This window comes from Merops nubicus, unplaced genomic scaffold (genome assembly GCF_000691845.1).
Source record: "Merops nubicus isolate BGI_N331 unplaced genomic scaffold, ASM69184v1 scaffold1575, whole genome shotgun sequence".
Lineage (NCBI taxonomy): Eukaryota > Metazoa > Chordata > Aves > Coraciiformes > Meropidae > Merops > Merops nubicus.
Genome location: NW_008608871.1, coordinates 13,937 through 27,016, shown reverse-complemented (window position 1 = coordinate 27,016; position 13,080 = coordinate 13,937). Strand labels below are relative to the sequence as shown.

The 13,080-nt window shown below is 47.6% G+C and overlaps 1 protein-coding gene across 1 annotated transcript in view; it reads right to left on the bottom strand.

Annotated features, from left to right (window-relative positions):
• The window catches only part of LOC103773033 (MAM domain-containing glycosylphosphatidylinositol anchor protein 2-like), a gene marked incomplete at both ends in the record, with an annotated part of 91,787 nt that extends 79,097 nt beyond the window's left edge, over positions 1–12,690 (bottom strand). Inside the window, 1 exon segment of the mRNA XM_008940384.1 lies at positions 12,516–12,690. Coding sequence (XP_008938632.1) covers positions 12,516–12,690 — 175 coding nt within the window.
• Between the last annotated feature and the right edge of the window lie 390 nt (positions 12,691–13,080).

Here is a 13,080-nt window from a genome sequence, read left to right as displayed (position 1 = left end):
CACACAGACACAGCCCCACTGTGGTCCTACCATGCTCAGAGCTGCTACCAGAGGCAGCCCAGGTTGCTTCCAGAACCCCCCAAATAAACTATCCTACCATTGCACCACCTTCTCACTTCTCTGAATTTCCACCAATAACAGGCACCACTTGCACCCTTACCCACACACAAACAAATAGTCTGTGATAAACTTTGCTTTCCCCCCCATCTCCAGAAAATTACAAGTGTCAGGAACACCCTGGGAGGCAATCAGAAGGATGAAAAAGGGTAAGAGGAGAGTTTGAGAGCTCTTTTGTGGAGCTGGAGGCTCGACCTTGCATTTCCTTTCTTCCTGGCTTGCATTTATTGAAATTGCTGCAATTTTAATGAAATTTTCTAATGGTTTTGAACGTCTCCTCTGACTGCTGGTTTGTGCCTCCTGCGCCTCGCTGGTATCCATCACTTTGTAAGAAACCAGCTCACACAAAAGGAACCTTTTCAGCTCCTGGGTAACGAGCACTGACGTGTTTTGGTGAGATTTCAGGAGAGCAAAACAGCAGATCCAAAAAGGGCAGTGGATTTATTGTCCAGACCAATGGTCAAGTCAAATCAGGGACTCATTGGAGGGACAGAACTGCTGCTTTTAGCAGGAAAGTGGCCAAACAAATGCAAAGGGGCCAAGCTGGAACCTTCAAGAGGTTATTGCATTATTTTAACAGAATTTAGGTTTTTGGAGAGCATTTTCCAGGGAAAAGGAGAGAGGGAAAAGCAGCAGCAGCAGCATGAGCCACCAGAGCCACTGAGAAAACTGAGAATGGGGCTGAAGAAGCAGCTCCAAGAGCCACCTCTTGAAGTATTTTAACTAAGAGGTGAATTCAAACCCACAGCCAGCATGAATTGCTTCAAAGTTGCCTTTCAAGAAACTGATTTCCTTGAGTGAGAGGGATTAAAATGAAAAGCAACCTTGTGTAAACAGGAATTGGGACAAGCATTGGCTTTCTGCAGGGTGATTTTGCTTTCAGAGTTCCTCCATAATTAGGGAAACAAAACCCTTGTCCAAGTGGTTAGTGCTTTTCACATTGAAAGGAGGAAACCTTGGTAAGATACTATGTTTCTTTTCCATTGTTTGTTTTGGGGGAGATGTTTGCTTTTCATTGGTTTCATTTTGGTTCTTTTTGTAGCAAAGTCAGAGATCACCCAAACAAAGTCAGTGTTGTCCTTCAGTCATCCCCACTCTATTACCTTTAGTATTCCAGACCAGTCTTCTGAAGAAGTAAAGAGTTTTTTTAGGATGGCAGAGGTGTTTTGCTCCTGATCCTCATCTGCAGACCCCATAATAAAGTTAAAAAGGTCACAGCTTGGCTCCAGAAAATCCTAGTGAGCTGAGGAACCCTAAAGGCACCATCCCTTCCAGCCTCTGTTCCCACCACCACTGCCTGGACCTAATGCACAACAGCTCATTTCAAGAGCCAAACCCAGTACTGCTCTAGATCAGAACACAATGGCCAGACTGGTCAAAACTGGGTCAGGACCAAGCCAACCCCATCACCCAGGGGAACTGGGCAGGGCTGAATGCTCTGGAGGGGACCCCAAGCCCTGTGCTGATCCCCACGCTGAGGATGGGCTCCCAGCAGGTTACTCCCAGCCCAGAGACTGACACACTGGAGGATCTCCTCAAGGAAGGAGGAAGACATGGAGAGTCTTCTCCTGAAGACTCCCAGACGAGCTGTGGGACAGGGGTGAGGAGGATGGTGGATGGATTTCAGAGGTATCCCCTGGAACAGTCAGGATGCAGTTTGTGATTTCCCAATTTAAGGGGCAATACTCTCCCAAGAACACAACTTTAAATATTTTTTTTATAAGAAAAAAAAAAAGAGGAACAAAATATTCCATCCTTTTTCTAATAGCTGATTTAGGATCATATGCTGGTGGCCTTCTTGGCCACCTGGGCACACACTGGCTCATCTCCAGCCAGCTGCCCACCAGCACCCCCAGGTCCTTTTCCACCAGGCAGTTTTCCACCCAACCTGGAGCACTGCAGGGGGTGTTGTGACCCAAGGGCAGCACCCAGCCCTTGGCCTTGAGCTTCATCCAGTTGGCCTCAACCCATGGATCCAACCTGTCCAGTAGATCCTGCCACCTTCTAACCAGGATGCATTTCACAGATGACTTTTCCCATCTCTCCAACCTGCTCCTGAGGTCTAAGCTGCCTCCTCACCTCAGTGTCACCTGCTGCTCTCCAACAAGAAGCTACAAAAAAGCCACTGGAGACATCAGCAATTCCCAGCCCTGGTTATACAACATCTCAAGTTCTTCACTAATCACTGGCTGTTTAATTTATGAGCAGTGCCTCCAGCCCACTGAAGCAAGATAAAACAGGGGCCATTAAATTTTGACACTACACATGCTCTTACATTTCATCAGGAATGATGGGTTGCTCCAAATTCCCACCTCAAAGCACAGGGGGTGTCACAGAAGGGGATGTTACAACCTACTCCCGCTCTCCTAAGTGTAGGCAATGGAGAGACCTCCACAAAAAGAAGGGAAATTGGAATCACATCAGAAATTTGTACTGAAAATCTGCCTGTATTACACTGCTGCACGTTCCAGCCCAGTGACCCCCCAGAGATTTCTATGTCTAAACTGAAAAATACTGGAGGAGGCAAAAAAATCCCCCCCAAATCCTGCCAGCAAGGAGCGATGCTTGTAATATTTTGGGGATGTTTGCACAGCCAGAGCTGCTCTCCACTGATTCTCCTTTATTTCAAGGAGAGGATTCTAGATAGATTCATTTTTCTCCAAACCCAGAGGACTTTGACAGGAGTCACTGCTGGTGCAGGACGTCCACAGGGAAGGAGGGGATGGGATGCATCAGCTTGGAGCTTAAATTTTCCATGAATGAGCTGAGGTTTCCAGATGCAACACCTCTACAACCCTCCTGCTCCTCCTCCTCCTCCCTCACCCCAGGGATGCTTCTGCAGCACCTCAATTAAGCTCCACACGACCTCCCTCATGCATGGAGCTTGATGGGATGATGATGGCAAAAAAAATGGGAGGGTGAAAAGGAGAGAAGGAGTATGAATAAACTTCCTGAGCCCTGCAGAGCTGCAGGTAACCAGGCTCCTATTTCCCTGGGAAATGGATGACAGGGAAGCCTGCCTTAATGCTGGAAGGCTATTTAAAAATCCATCAGGACTCTAAACTGTGCTTTCAGGGACTCTGCAATCCCAGCACCTACTGCACAGAAATCCCAGCCCATCAGCCAAACCAGCACCCTGCCAGATGAAGCCACCAGCAGGTTGCCAAGTCTTAAAATAGCAGTTGCACTGAGCATTAGAGTTCAACATGAGAAGAGGGGAATTGAGCTCTAAGCCCAGCAGAGGTGAGCAGGGGAGGGTGACTCAACCACGTCCCTCTTGTTGTCAGCCTGTTCCAATGCCTGACAACCCTCCCAGTGAAAAAATCCTTCCCTAATGACAAGCCAGATACCCCCCTCCAGTAACCCCACTGCCTTCTGGCAGAGCAGCCACAGCCAGAGGCAGCAGATGTGGGACCTGTTCTGTTACCAGCACCCAGGAAACTCTGGGGTTTGTTTTTGGAGTGGGATACAGGCACAGATCACCACAACACTGGTGCTTCTGGCTTCATCTCTTCTTCCTTAACTGCACTCTCTGAAGTCTAATAAAATGAGCCAAGACAGAAGGTATGAGACCAGTGACAAGTTCCTGCAAGCAGAACCAGCCTGGAAATGAGCTCAGCAAACCACACACGTGGACTTAGTGGCTTATGGTCAGTAGGGATCTTACCACCTCTGTTCCTGGGCTGTATTCCTCACCCCCTTTCCCATCTCAGAACATTTGAGAAGGCTCCTCCCCTTCATAACCATTTCCTCTCCATCCCTGCTGATCAGCTTTGTCTTCCTTGCTGAGCAACACGAGGACACCTCACTCCACTCCCAACAGGACCAGGAAGATCCAACCAGGGCAATGAGACACCAAATACACTCAGCTCCCTGTTTGTCTTCAGGTGTCCACAGCAAATCTCCCCGCTCAGGGGCATCCAGGGTCCAGACCAACCCTCCACAGGACATCTCTTCATCCACCTACAGCATCTGAACTTTGCATTGCCAGTTGGGTGTTGCTACCAGGGAACAGAAGCTGGACAAAAGGCCTGTGCTATGACCATGGACATCCAGACCTGGCACGGTGTCCATACCATGTCCTCCTCTTGGACCAGGTGGTGTTAGGTCAGCACACTTTGAAGAACTGCCCATCAAACACCCTACATCTAGACAAGTCCCATCCAGGACAAACCCAGGGAGGTGACAGAACTCCATGGGGCAAACCAAAATCCTTCTACCTCTTCTCTTTGGGCTTGAACTCAAGCACACCCCAAAGGGACATGGTGCCCAAGGCAGCCCCCAGCTCTCCAGCCACAGCTTGGGGCCTATTCCCAGCATGCCAACAAGTTTGAAAGACAAAAGGTTTTGTTGTGGTCACAACAGCTCTTTGTGCAGAGCTCCACGACACACAGAAGTAGCAACCAGGGGGGAAAATGTAGTTGAGGAGGACGACAGCTTTTCAAGGCTCCATTGCTGACCAGTTATGAGGTTTCCCCACAAAGCTGAAATTCAGATGTGCAGTTATCTAAGAAAAATAAAACAAGAATTTATATATATATGTGGGAAAACCACCCAGGACTCCCTTCACCTGCAGCCTACCAGAGATGTTCTGTGCTGCACCGCGGAGGAATCCAGGCTTCAGATGGGAGGTGAAATCATTCCAAGGAGAACCCACCAGACCTCTCCACCCCATCCACCGCCAAAACTCTTCTCCACCCCCAGCAGCCCTTGCTGAGCCAAATCATGACATGAAAGTTCACCACTCGTAGCACTCGAGGCTATGGTCTAGTTGGAGATGTCCCTGCTGTTTGCAGGGGTTTGGACTAGATGACCTTTAGTGATCCCTTCCAACTCAATACATCCTATGATCTCCACCTCACCAACATCACAGGGTGTAATGGTTTGAAACCTGCTGCCCCTGGTGGGTGGAGATCTGAAACCCTAAACCAGGTACAAGCCTGAATGAAAGGGGCGTACACCTGTCCTATTCCCACTCCCCTTTTCCTGTCTTCAGGACTTCCTGCCAAGGTCTATAAAAGGGGCGAGGAAGGCATGCCTTCCTTTTCCTCTTCTCTCTTCCTCTTGCTCCTTTGACCTTGCACCTGGGCACACGCTGCTCTGCTGCTCCCTGTGCTACACGTGGCTGTGGCCATCTGGGAGACCTGGGCCTGATCTACAGACTCTTCCCTGCCTCCATCCACGTCCAAGGATTGTGCATCCAGCTTCAATCCACCTCAATCCAGCGAGATCCAGCACCGGGGAGCCTCAGCATAGCATTTGGGTTTTGTATACTTGGAAGTTTAATCTTCCTTACCTTGTTGTTCCTACAACCCCCCTTCCCTGTTAAACCCCTACCCTTCTTCCTTTCTGTACCCTGTTAAACTCCTTCCCTTCTTCCTTTCTGATCCCTGTTAAATAATATATTTCATTTTGTTCATCTTCAATTTGGTGCAAGGTTTTCATTACCCCTGCCTTCCTTATTTACCTCTCTACCTGGGAAACTGAGGGATAAGGGAGGTGGGACACAGTTCTGCCTTCTAACCGGGACAGAACACAGGGTTAGGATGGAATCCTGAGCACTCACAGGCCTTTCAAACACCACAGAGTCACAGCCTGGTTTGGGCTGGGGGGGGGATTGTAAAGGTCACAGAATCACTGTGGTTGGAAAGGACCTTTAAAATCATCAAGTCCAACCATTACCATTGCCTCTCTTCAACCTCATGTTCTCCAGGCTAAACACCCCCAGGTCCCTCAGCAGCTCCTCATCTTCAAGACCCTTCACCAGCTTTGTTGCCCTCTCTAGAACGTTCTCCTTGTCCTGTGGTGGGGATGGGGAATTCCCACCAGAGGCAACGTGTTGGGAATCAGTTGCCTCGGGCTGCCTTGGTCTCATCTTTATTGCTGTGGAAAAGCAGCCAAAGTCCAGTGCACACTGTAGTTGGTGGTGGATGGACTTGGGTTTCATGGGAACAGAACACCCTGTGGTGGATCTAACTCATCTTGTGTGAAGGGAGGGCACCTAGAAATGGAGCTGCAAGCAAAGCTTAAAGTGGATCTCCAGGAAAAACAAACATTTTTTCCTTAATCCCCGGAGCAACTTCTTAATCCTGGCATTAAAGTTCTTGTTCTCAACAAGCAGCATCTTCTGTACAACGTATCTTAAATACCATAGACAAAAAAAAATCTTAATATTTCTACACTAAATCTGCTGGAGAAACGTTTCTCATCCTGACTTCCACATTCATTTCAGAAAACTTCTAACATAAACCCAACCTGTCACTCCAGCTTCTTTTACTTAAGCTGTGCCCTCGTGTCCATAAATATCCATGAAGCAAGAGAAATTAAAACAAGTATTTTCAATGAAACAATTAGCCCATTCTTGTTTAAAACCTGGTTAATTGTCCTTTGGGAATAAACAACAAAAGCTTTCCTGCAGGAGTTCTGTTCCTTGAAGCAAAAAGACTTAATTTATACCATAAGTTTCCTTCCTTAGAGAAGGAGTGAACGTCCTCCATAGGTCAAGCAAAAATATTCCTAGCAGCCAAGAACAAAAGGTTTTTCTTCAAAGACAAAAGTTGAGCTGTACTTTAAAGAGACACCTCCAGAAAAAGAAGAAGAGTTCAAGCCCAGGATGAATTCAGCTTGGAGAGATGAGGAAGCTTCTTCTCCTGGTGCTTCAGCAAGAAGAGAGGCTTCCCTCCTGAGAATATGCTGCCAGGAGGCCCAAGTGTGTTTGTTTTAATCTGATGTGAAAGATGAGGATCTTCAAAGCTGGAGAGCAAAAACCTATTTCTAAGACACAAAGTAAGGGCAGAAAGTTGTCTTCTAAAGAGGAGGTTGTTACCAGTCTATTCACCACAATCCGACCCCTCCAGAAAGTAAAGAAGAGAGATTTCTAAAAGAAATGAACAAAAAAATCATAGAATCATGGAATTGTTTTGGTTGGAAAAGATCTTTAAGCTCATGGAGTCCCACTGTGACCCAGCACTGCCAGGTCCCCACTGCCCCGTGTCCCTCACACCACATCTCCACGGCCTGGAAACCCCTCCAGGGGTGCGGACTCCACCACTGCCCTGGGCAGCCTGGCACAGCCCTGGACAACCCTCCAGGGGAAGAAATTGTTCTTCAGGTCCCACCTAAACCTCCCTGGTGCTACTTCAGGATGTTTCTTCTTGTCCTACTGCTTGTTCCTTAGGAGAGAAGAACAACTCCTACCTCCCTACAACCTCTTTCCAGGGAGCTGTGGAGAGCCAGAAGGTCTCCCCTGAGCCTCCTTTGCTCCAGGCTCAGCACCCCCAGCTCCCTCAGCTGCTCCTCCCCACACTTGGGCTCTAGAAAGAACACCAAGAAGATGAGCTGCTCAGTGTTTGAAGGAGACTCTGTGTCTGCCCAAGAAAATAAAGAAGATAAAGATGAAAACTAAAATAAAGAAGTATTTTGACACCAGACCAAAAGGGAAAGCTGGTTTTTGAAGGTTTGACTCAGCTCTGCATATGTTAATGGAACAGAAGAGATTGTAGCTGAGCTTGGTACAACCCACGAGAGCTTGAAATGAAGTAGGTGTGGCACCAACATCATCACCAGCAAAATTCCCTCTTTTCCTTGGAGACACTAAAAACAGTTTCATGACTCAGTGGGGCTTGATAGGAATCCTACACCTGAAGGACTTTCCTGGAGCTCTTGGAGATGTGATTATCTAACAGGCATGTCTGAGGTGAGCCCCATAAAACCAGCCCACAGTGGGACACAGTGGATTTACCCCCCTGGCTATTTTCAGAATGATTCCATGTCTTTGGTTCATCTCCTCCACCATGTTCCTTACCCACAAACACAGTTCTGGGTTTCGTTCCACTTCTCAGAGTAGAAAAAACTCCTCTGCCCTCGAGCAGGACTGAACTCAGACCAAGAGCCAAAGAGTTTTCAGGAAGTGATTAATCACAATTACAGACCACACCAAAATAACACCGAGGAACCATTCTGCATGGAGGGCACAGAGATGAAGGAATGGGACGTGTCTCTCTGCGAACATCAACGTTATTGACTTCCAAACACTGAATGAACTGATCCATATGGACCCTGCTGTCAGCTGAGACCCAGCAGCTGCTCTGCAGATGGTCCTCAAAGAGAAATGAGAACTAAGTGAGAGACAGGAGTGGAGATTCTCCCAGGAGCCCAGTTCACTCTTTCATTCCTCAACCACATCACAAGGAAGACCCAAAACACGAAGATCAGGCCAGGTACCAGCTCCTGGTCTCCTACCAGGTTTCTGTAGATGTTCTGCAGCCACCCAATGGCTTTAGTTTAGACATTCTTTACAAAAGCCATACCAAGTACCTCCCAAACACCTACAACTAGTCAAAAGATTTGGTCAGAGTCACCTGAGATCAGGAGATCCTGATAATGAGACTTTGAGACCTCACAGAACATTTTGGGTTGGAAGGGACCTTTCAAGGTCATCTAGTCCAACTTGAGCTGTGCAGAACCATGCAAAGCATTTCTGATGGAGCCTCACTACAATACCAACACAAAAAGCATTTTGAAGACTGAAGAAAGTCCATAAAAATAATGCAATGGCCCCTTCTCCTTTCACAGAGGTTCATCCACCACTGAAGACTTAAACTGTCCCTTTGGAAGAGCTCTTGATGGAAACGTAACATGGAGCACAACCTTAGTACTGTTTTCTCTCTTTAGTCATAATTTAACATCTCAAGATGCTTCCAAGGTGATTTTTTTGCTCACAGAGTTTTTAAAGAAGCATTTTCCTTCATTCCTTAAAGACATTTGAGGGTTTCAATCAAAATTAAACCCATTTCTTTCTTGCTCTAACTATACAGTTTTGCTTTCAAAAATATATGTGTATGAATATGTGCTTTCCACAGGTTTGGTTTTGACAGTTACCTAAATCTGCAAGAAAAATGCCTTCCTCTATTCCTACTGAATACAACTTCACCAAAAAAATCCCACATTGTGATAGAAAATGTTGGCTAATTACTTATGAACCTCACGGTTCACTTTGGGGTCTCTGAGCAAAAAGATCTCATGGGTAATTAGTCAAGAAAACACTCCCACCCCAAATATTCCTGCTCCACCCCCAAAATTCCTGTTCCACCCCCAATATTTCTGCTCCACCCCCAATATTCCTGCTCTGTACTGCCCAGAGATCTCCCAGGGCACACACAACATATGATTTACACACTAAATATTCACCCAGTGTAAAATCAAACCAGGACATTTCAAATGAAAAAAAACCCACAATTATTTTAAGCTACTTGGAAGTTTCAAGAGACACATTTCCTTTAATAAACTTTGATGTCTTATGAGTTTTTTCTGGGGGGTTCAGGGTGTTTTTCGTCCTAATTTTTTCACAGCTAGATCCAGTCTTTGCTGGCACCTTGAGTTTACTGCAGCAGCACTGTCTGCCTGCAAATATTTGATCATTAAGAGATGAAAATACCCAGTGAAACACCAGCCTGCATAGGAAAGGAAATATCTCAGATTTAATCCCAGCTGGAACCTGAAGTTTGTCATGTTCCAGAAAGGCATCATCTGGATTTGAGTATATTAAGAAGCAGCATATGATGTAAAAACCAAAATTAAACCTACAATAAACCCCAGACAGCAAATCCTAGAACACATATTAACAGCTAAAAAAAAAAAAAAAAAAAAAAAAATACAAGGAAAAAGACCCATTCCAGAAGAAATTCTCAATGAAATTCAAGAAAAATCTTAATTTCCAAATAATCTTTCTCAATCCTTCAATATGAGGGTGATAAACCACTGGAATAGTGGAATGGTGGTGAGTCCTCTGCAGGGATCACACTTGCCTCATCTTCCCTGGACTCCAGTGAGGTAACGAGCAATTACCTCCTAATTCAGCTCATAATTACCTCCTAATTTATTGCTCATAAAGGGTTTACAAATTTGGCACTGGGGGGGTTATAGCTCATGGAGCACATCACAAAGCCAAGCCCCCAAAAGGCAGCTGGGCCCTCCACCAGTCTCAGAACCAAGCCACAGAAACGGCCACCACCATTCAGGCCGTGGTAGTCCATGTTGGTCTCCATTGGACTTTCACACTGGCCACGGGGGATGCTGAAGGCACCCAAAATTGTGAGTGAGTTTTCCTGATCACCCCTTGGCTCCCCAGTTGACAAATCACCTTCTGGATGGAGATTGCCACCGGTGCACCCTTGGGGTAGCAACTGGCACCTGCTGCTCGTCAACCTTCATCAACCCCACCCCAGAAGGGTTCTCTGAGAGCCCAGGCAAAGTGGACAACTGCTCAACTCTCTCAGCCTCCAAGGCAGCTACACCAAGGGCCCACCTGTGCCCTTTCAGGTCCTTGAAACATCCTCTCCTGAGATATCTATGCCATGAATGCATGGAGCCTCTGGAGTGGTCACCACGGGGTGTTTATGCCACTCCTTCCCAGCCAGGCTCAGTTCAGCTTCCAGACCAGTGAGCTGTTGGGATCATCCTGTCACCCCAGAGATGCTGATGGGCTTGACCCACCAACCTACAGAGCTTGATGGCATTAAGGTGCACTGTGTGCCTCTACCTACCAAAGCTTTGTACTCCTGTGGGTCATATGTGCCCGGCCACAGGGACCCACACAGCCCGGTAACCCAACTGTCGCTTTCCCCTACCTGCCTGGAGGCTGAGCCTCTCTAATCCTGACCAGAGTCACTCCCTCCTGAAAACAGCCCCCCCAAAAAAAGGAGCTACTGTGGTTTAGCCTCAGCTGGGAACCAAACCCCAGGAGCTGCTGCCCGCTGCTCCCCCCCCACATGTCAGGGGGGCAGAATCGGGTCATATGTGCCCGGCCACAGGGACCCACACAGCCCGGTAACCCAACTGTCGCTTTCCCCTACCTGCCTGGAGGCTGAGCCTCTCTAATCCTGACCAGAGTCACTCCCTCCTGAAAACAGCCCCCCCAAAAAAAGGAGCTACTGTGGTTTAGCCTCAGCTGGGAACCAAACCCCAGGAGCTGCTGCCCGCCGCTCCCCCCCCACAACAAAAAGCCCCTGGGTTGAGATAAGGGCAGGTTAATAAAGCAACCCAGAGGGAGGAGACAACACCACCAGCAGTGAAACAACAGCTAAAAGAAGTGACACCAAAGCCCTTACCCCAGACGCAGAGGCTCTCCCTGCTCCGGCCGTGAGCTAACGAACCACGCTGCTCCACCCCTCCCCTTCTACAGAGGGTGTGATGTCACTGTGGCATCCAACCCCCCATTGACTGGGTCACTTCTTTACCCAGCTGTGGCCCCACCCAGCTGCAGCCACTGCTAAAAATTAACCCTCTCCTGGCCAAACCCAGGGCAGGTCTCTCCATGAACACGCAGCCCGAGGTCCCTCTGGCAGAGCGAGGACATGTTTTTTGGGAAGCACAAGCCTGGTGCTGGTGTAGCCAGCACAGTTGGGCTTCTCTTTGAAGGCCTCAGAAGACTGAAGGACTAACTCCAAGTTCTAGTCATTTGTTGTGGCATGTGAATATATTTGTTTAAACGACACTATTTGCATGAGAAGAGTCTCCAAACAGAAACTCTTCCCCATCTCCATCTTCAGAGCCCTTCAAACAGATTTTGAGCAGTCTTCTTCATCTGAAGTGTACACAGTACCAGTTGTTTGAAGCACTGGAATCTTCTCCCTTTCCAAGAGCTGAGTCCGGTCACAGAATTGGCACAATTAGATGCAAAGTTTACCACTCAAACCAAACCCAAACCTGACCACAAGCCAGAGCTGTGCTTCCTCTGGCCACCCCCCTCACTGACACTGGCACCTGGGCATGACAGGCTGGGATTTAATTATTATTTCTTTTTAAATTCCATTTTCTTCATTCCTTGCAGCAGGATGGTCTCAATGGTTTCCCTTTTTTTCTGCCAGCTCTGGTGCAATCCCAACACTTCCCATTCTCCACTGCCCAACCTTTCCAGGGCAGCTTTTCAAACTGCACATCACAGGAGCACACAGAGATGGTCATTAAAAAAAGAAATAAATTTAAAAAGGCACCATCTTTCAGCAGCAATTAAAGCAAAATAGCAAAAAAAGATCTGTCCATGCTCCTCCATCAGTTCTGAGGGCAAGCACAAGAGATCAAAGGTTGTGCTACACATGAGATCTTCACCCCATGCAAGCCACAGACAAATCTTCTGATATTTAAGCAGGCTGAGCTGTCCCTGAGTTTCATCCTTCCTACCAAAGCACTCTGATTTTCCTTAAAGAGATCCTCATATGTGACCAGCTCCTTCACTGCCAACCACAAATCTTCTGACCATCAACACCCCCAAGAGCAGCAGACTGTACCCCAAACCACCACTTAAAATGGAGCTTCACAGAGAGCTGGTGACTCTTTTACAAGACCAGATTTCATCAGCATTTAATAAAAAGCCTAGTGAGAACTTCCCAGGTACTCACAGTAGACATCCACTCGTATGGACTTGATGGCTGGTGAGCCCAAACCGTTCTCAGCCTTGCAGTAGTAGCGTCCTCCTTGGTGCCGTTGGATGTTGGAGATCCTCAGGGTTTCATTGAAGACACTGGAATCTTGAAATCTGTCAGAGGCACTTCCTGCTGTTTTGGTCCACCTGATCTGAGCAAGCACCAGAAAAGATTGTTACTCTAAGTTTGTTAAGAAAGAAGAGAGGACAGATCTCTCCACTAAGCCCAGAGCCATGGGTGCAGCAACCAGGAGGTTATCCTGGAGGACTCAGAACTTCTCCAGAAGACTAATATCTCACATAAGTGGCTTTAAGCTAGAAAAGGGCAGATTTAGGTTAGATGTTAGGAAAAAGTTCTTCAACATGAGGGGGATAGATCCCTGGAATAGGTTGCCCAGACAGGTGCTGGAGGCCCCATCCCTGGGGACATTCAAGATCAGGCTGGATGAAGCTCTGAGCAGCTTGATCTAGTTGGAGATGTCCCTGCTTATGGTGGGGGGGTTGGACTAGATGACCTTTGGAGGCCCCTTCCAGCCCAGACA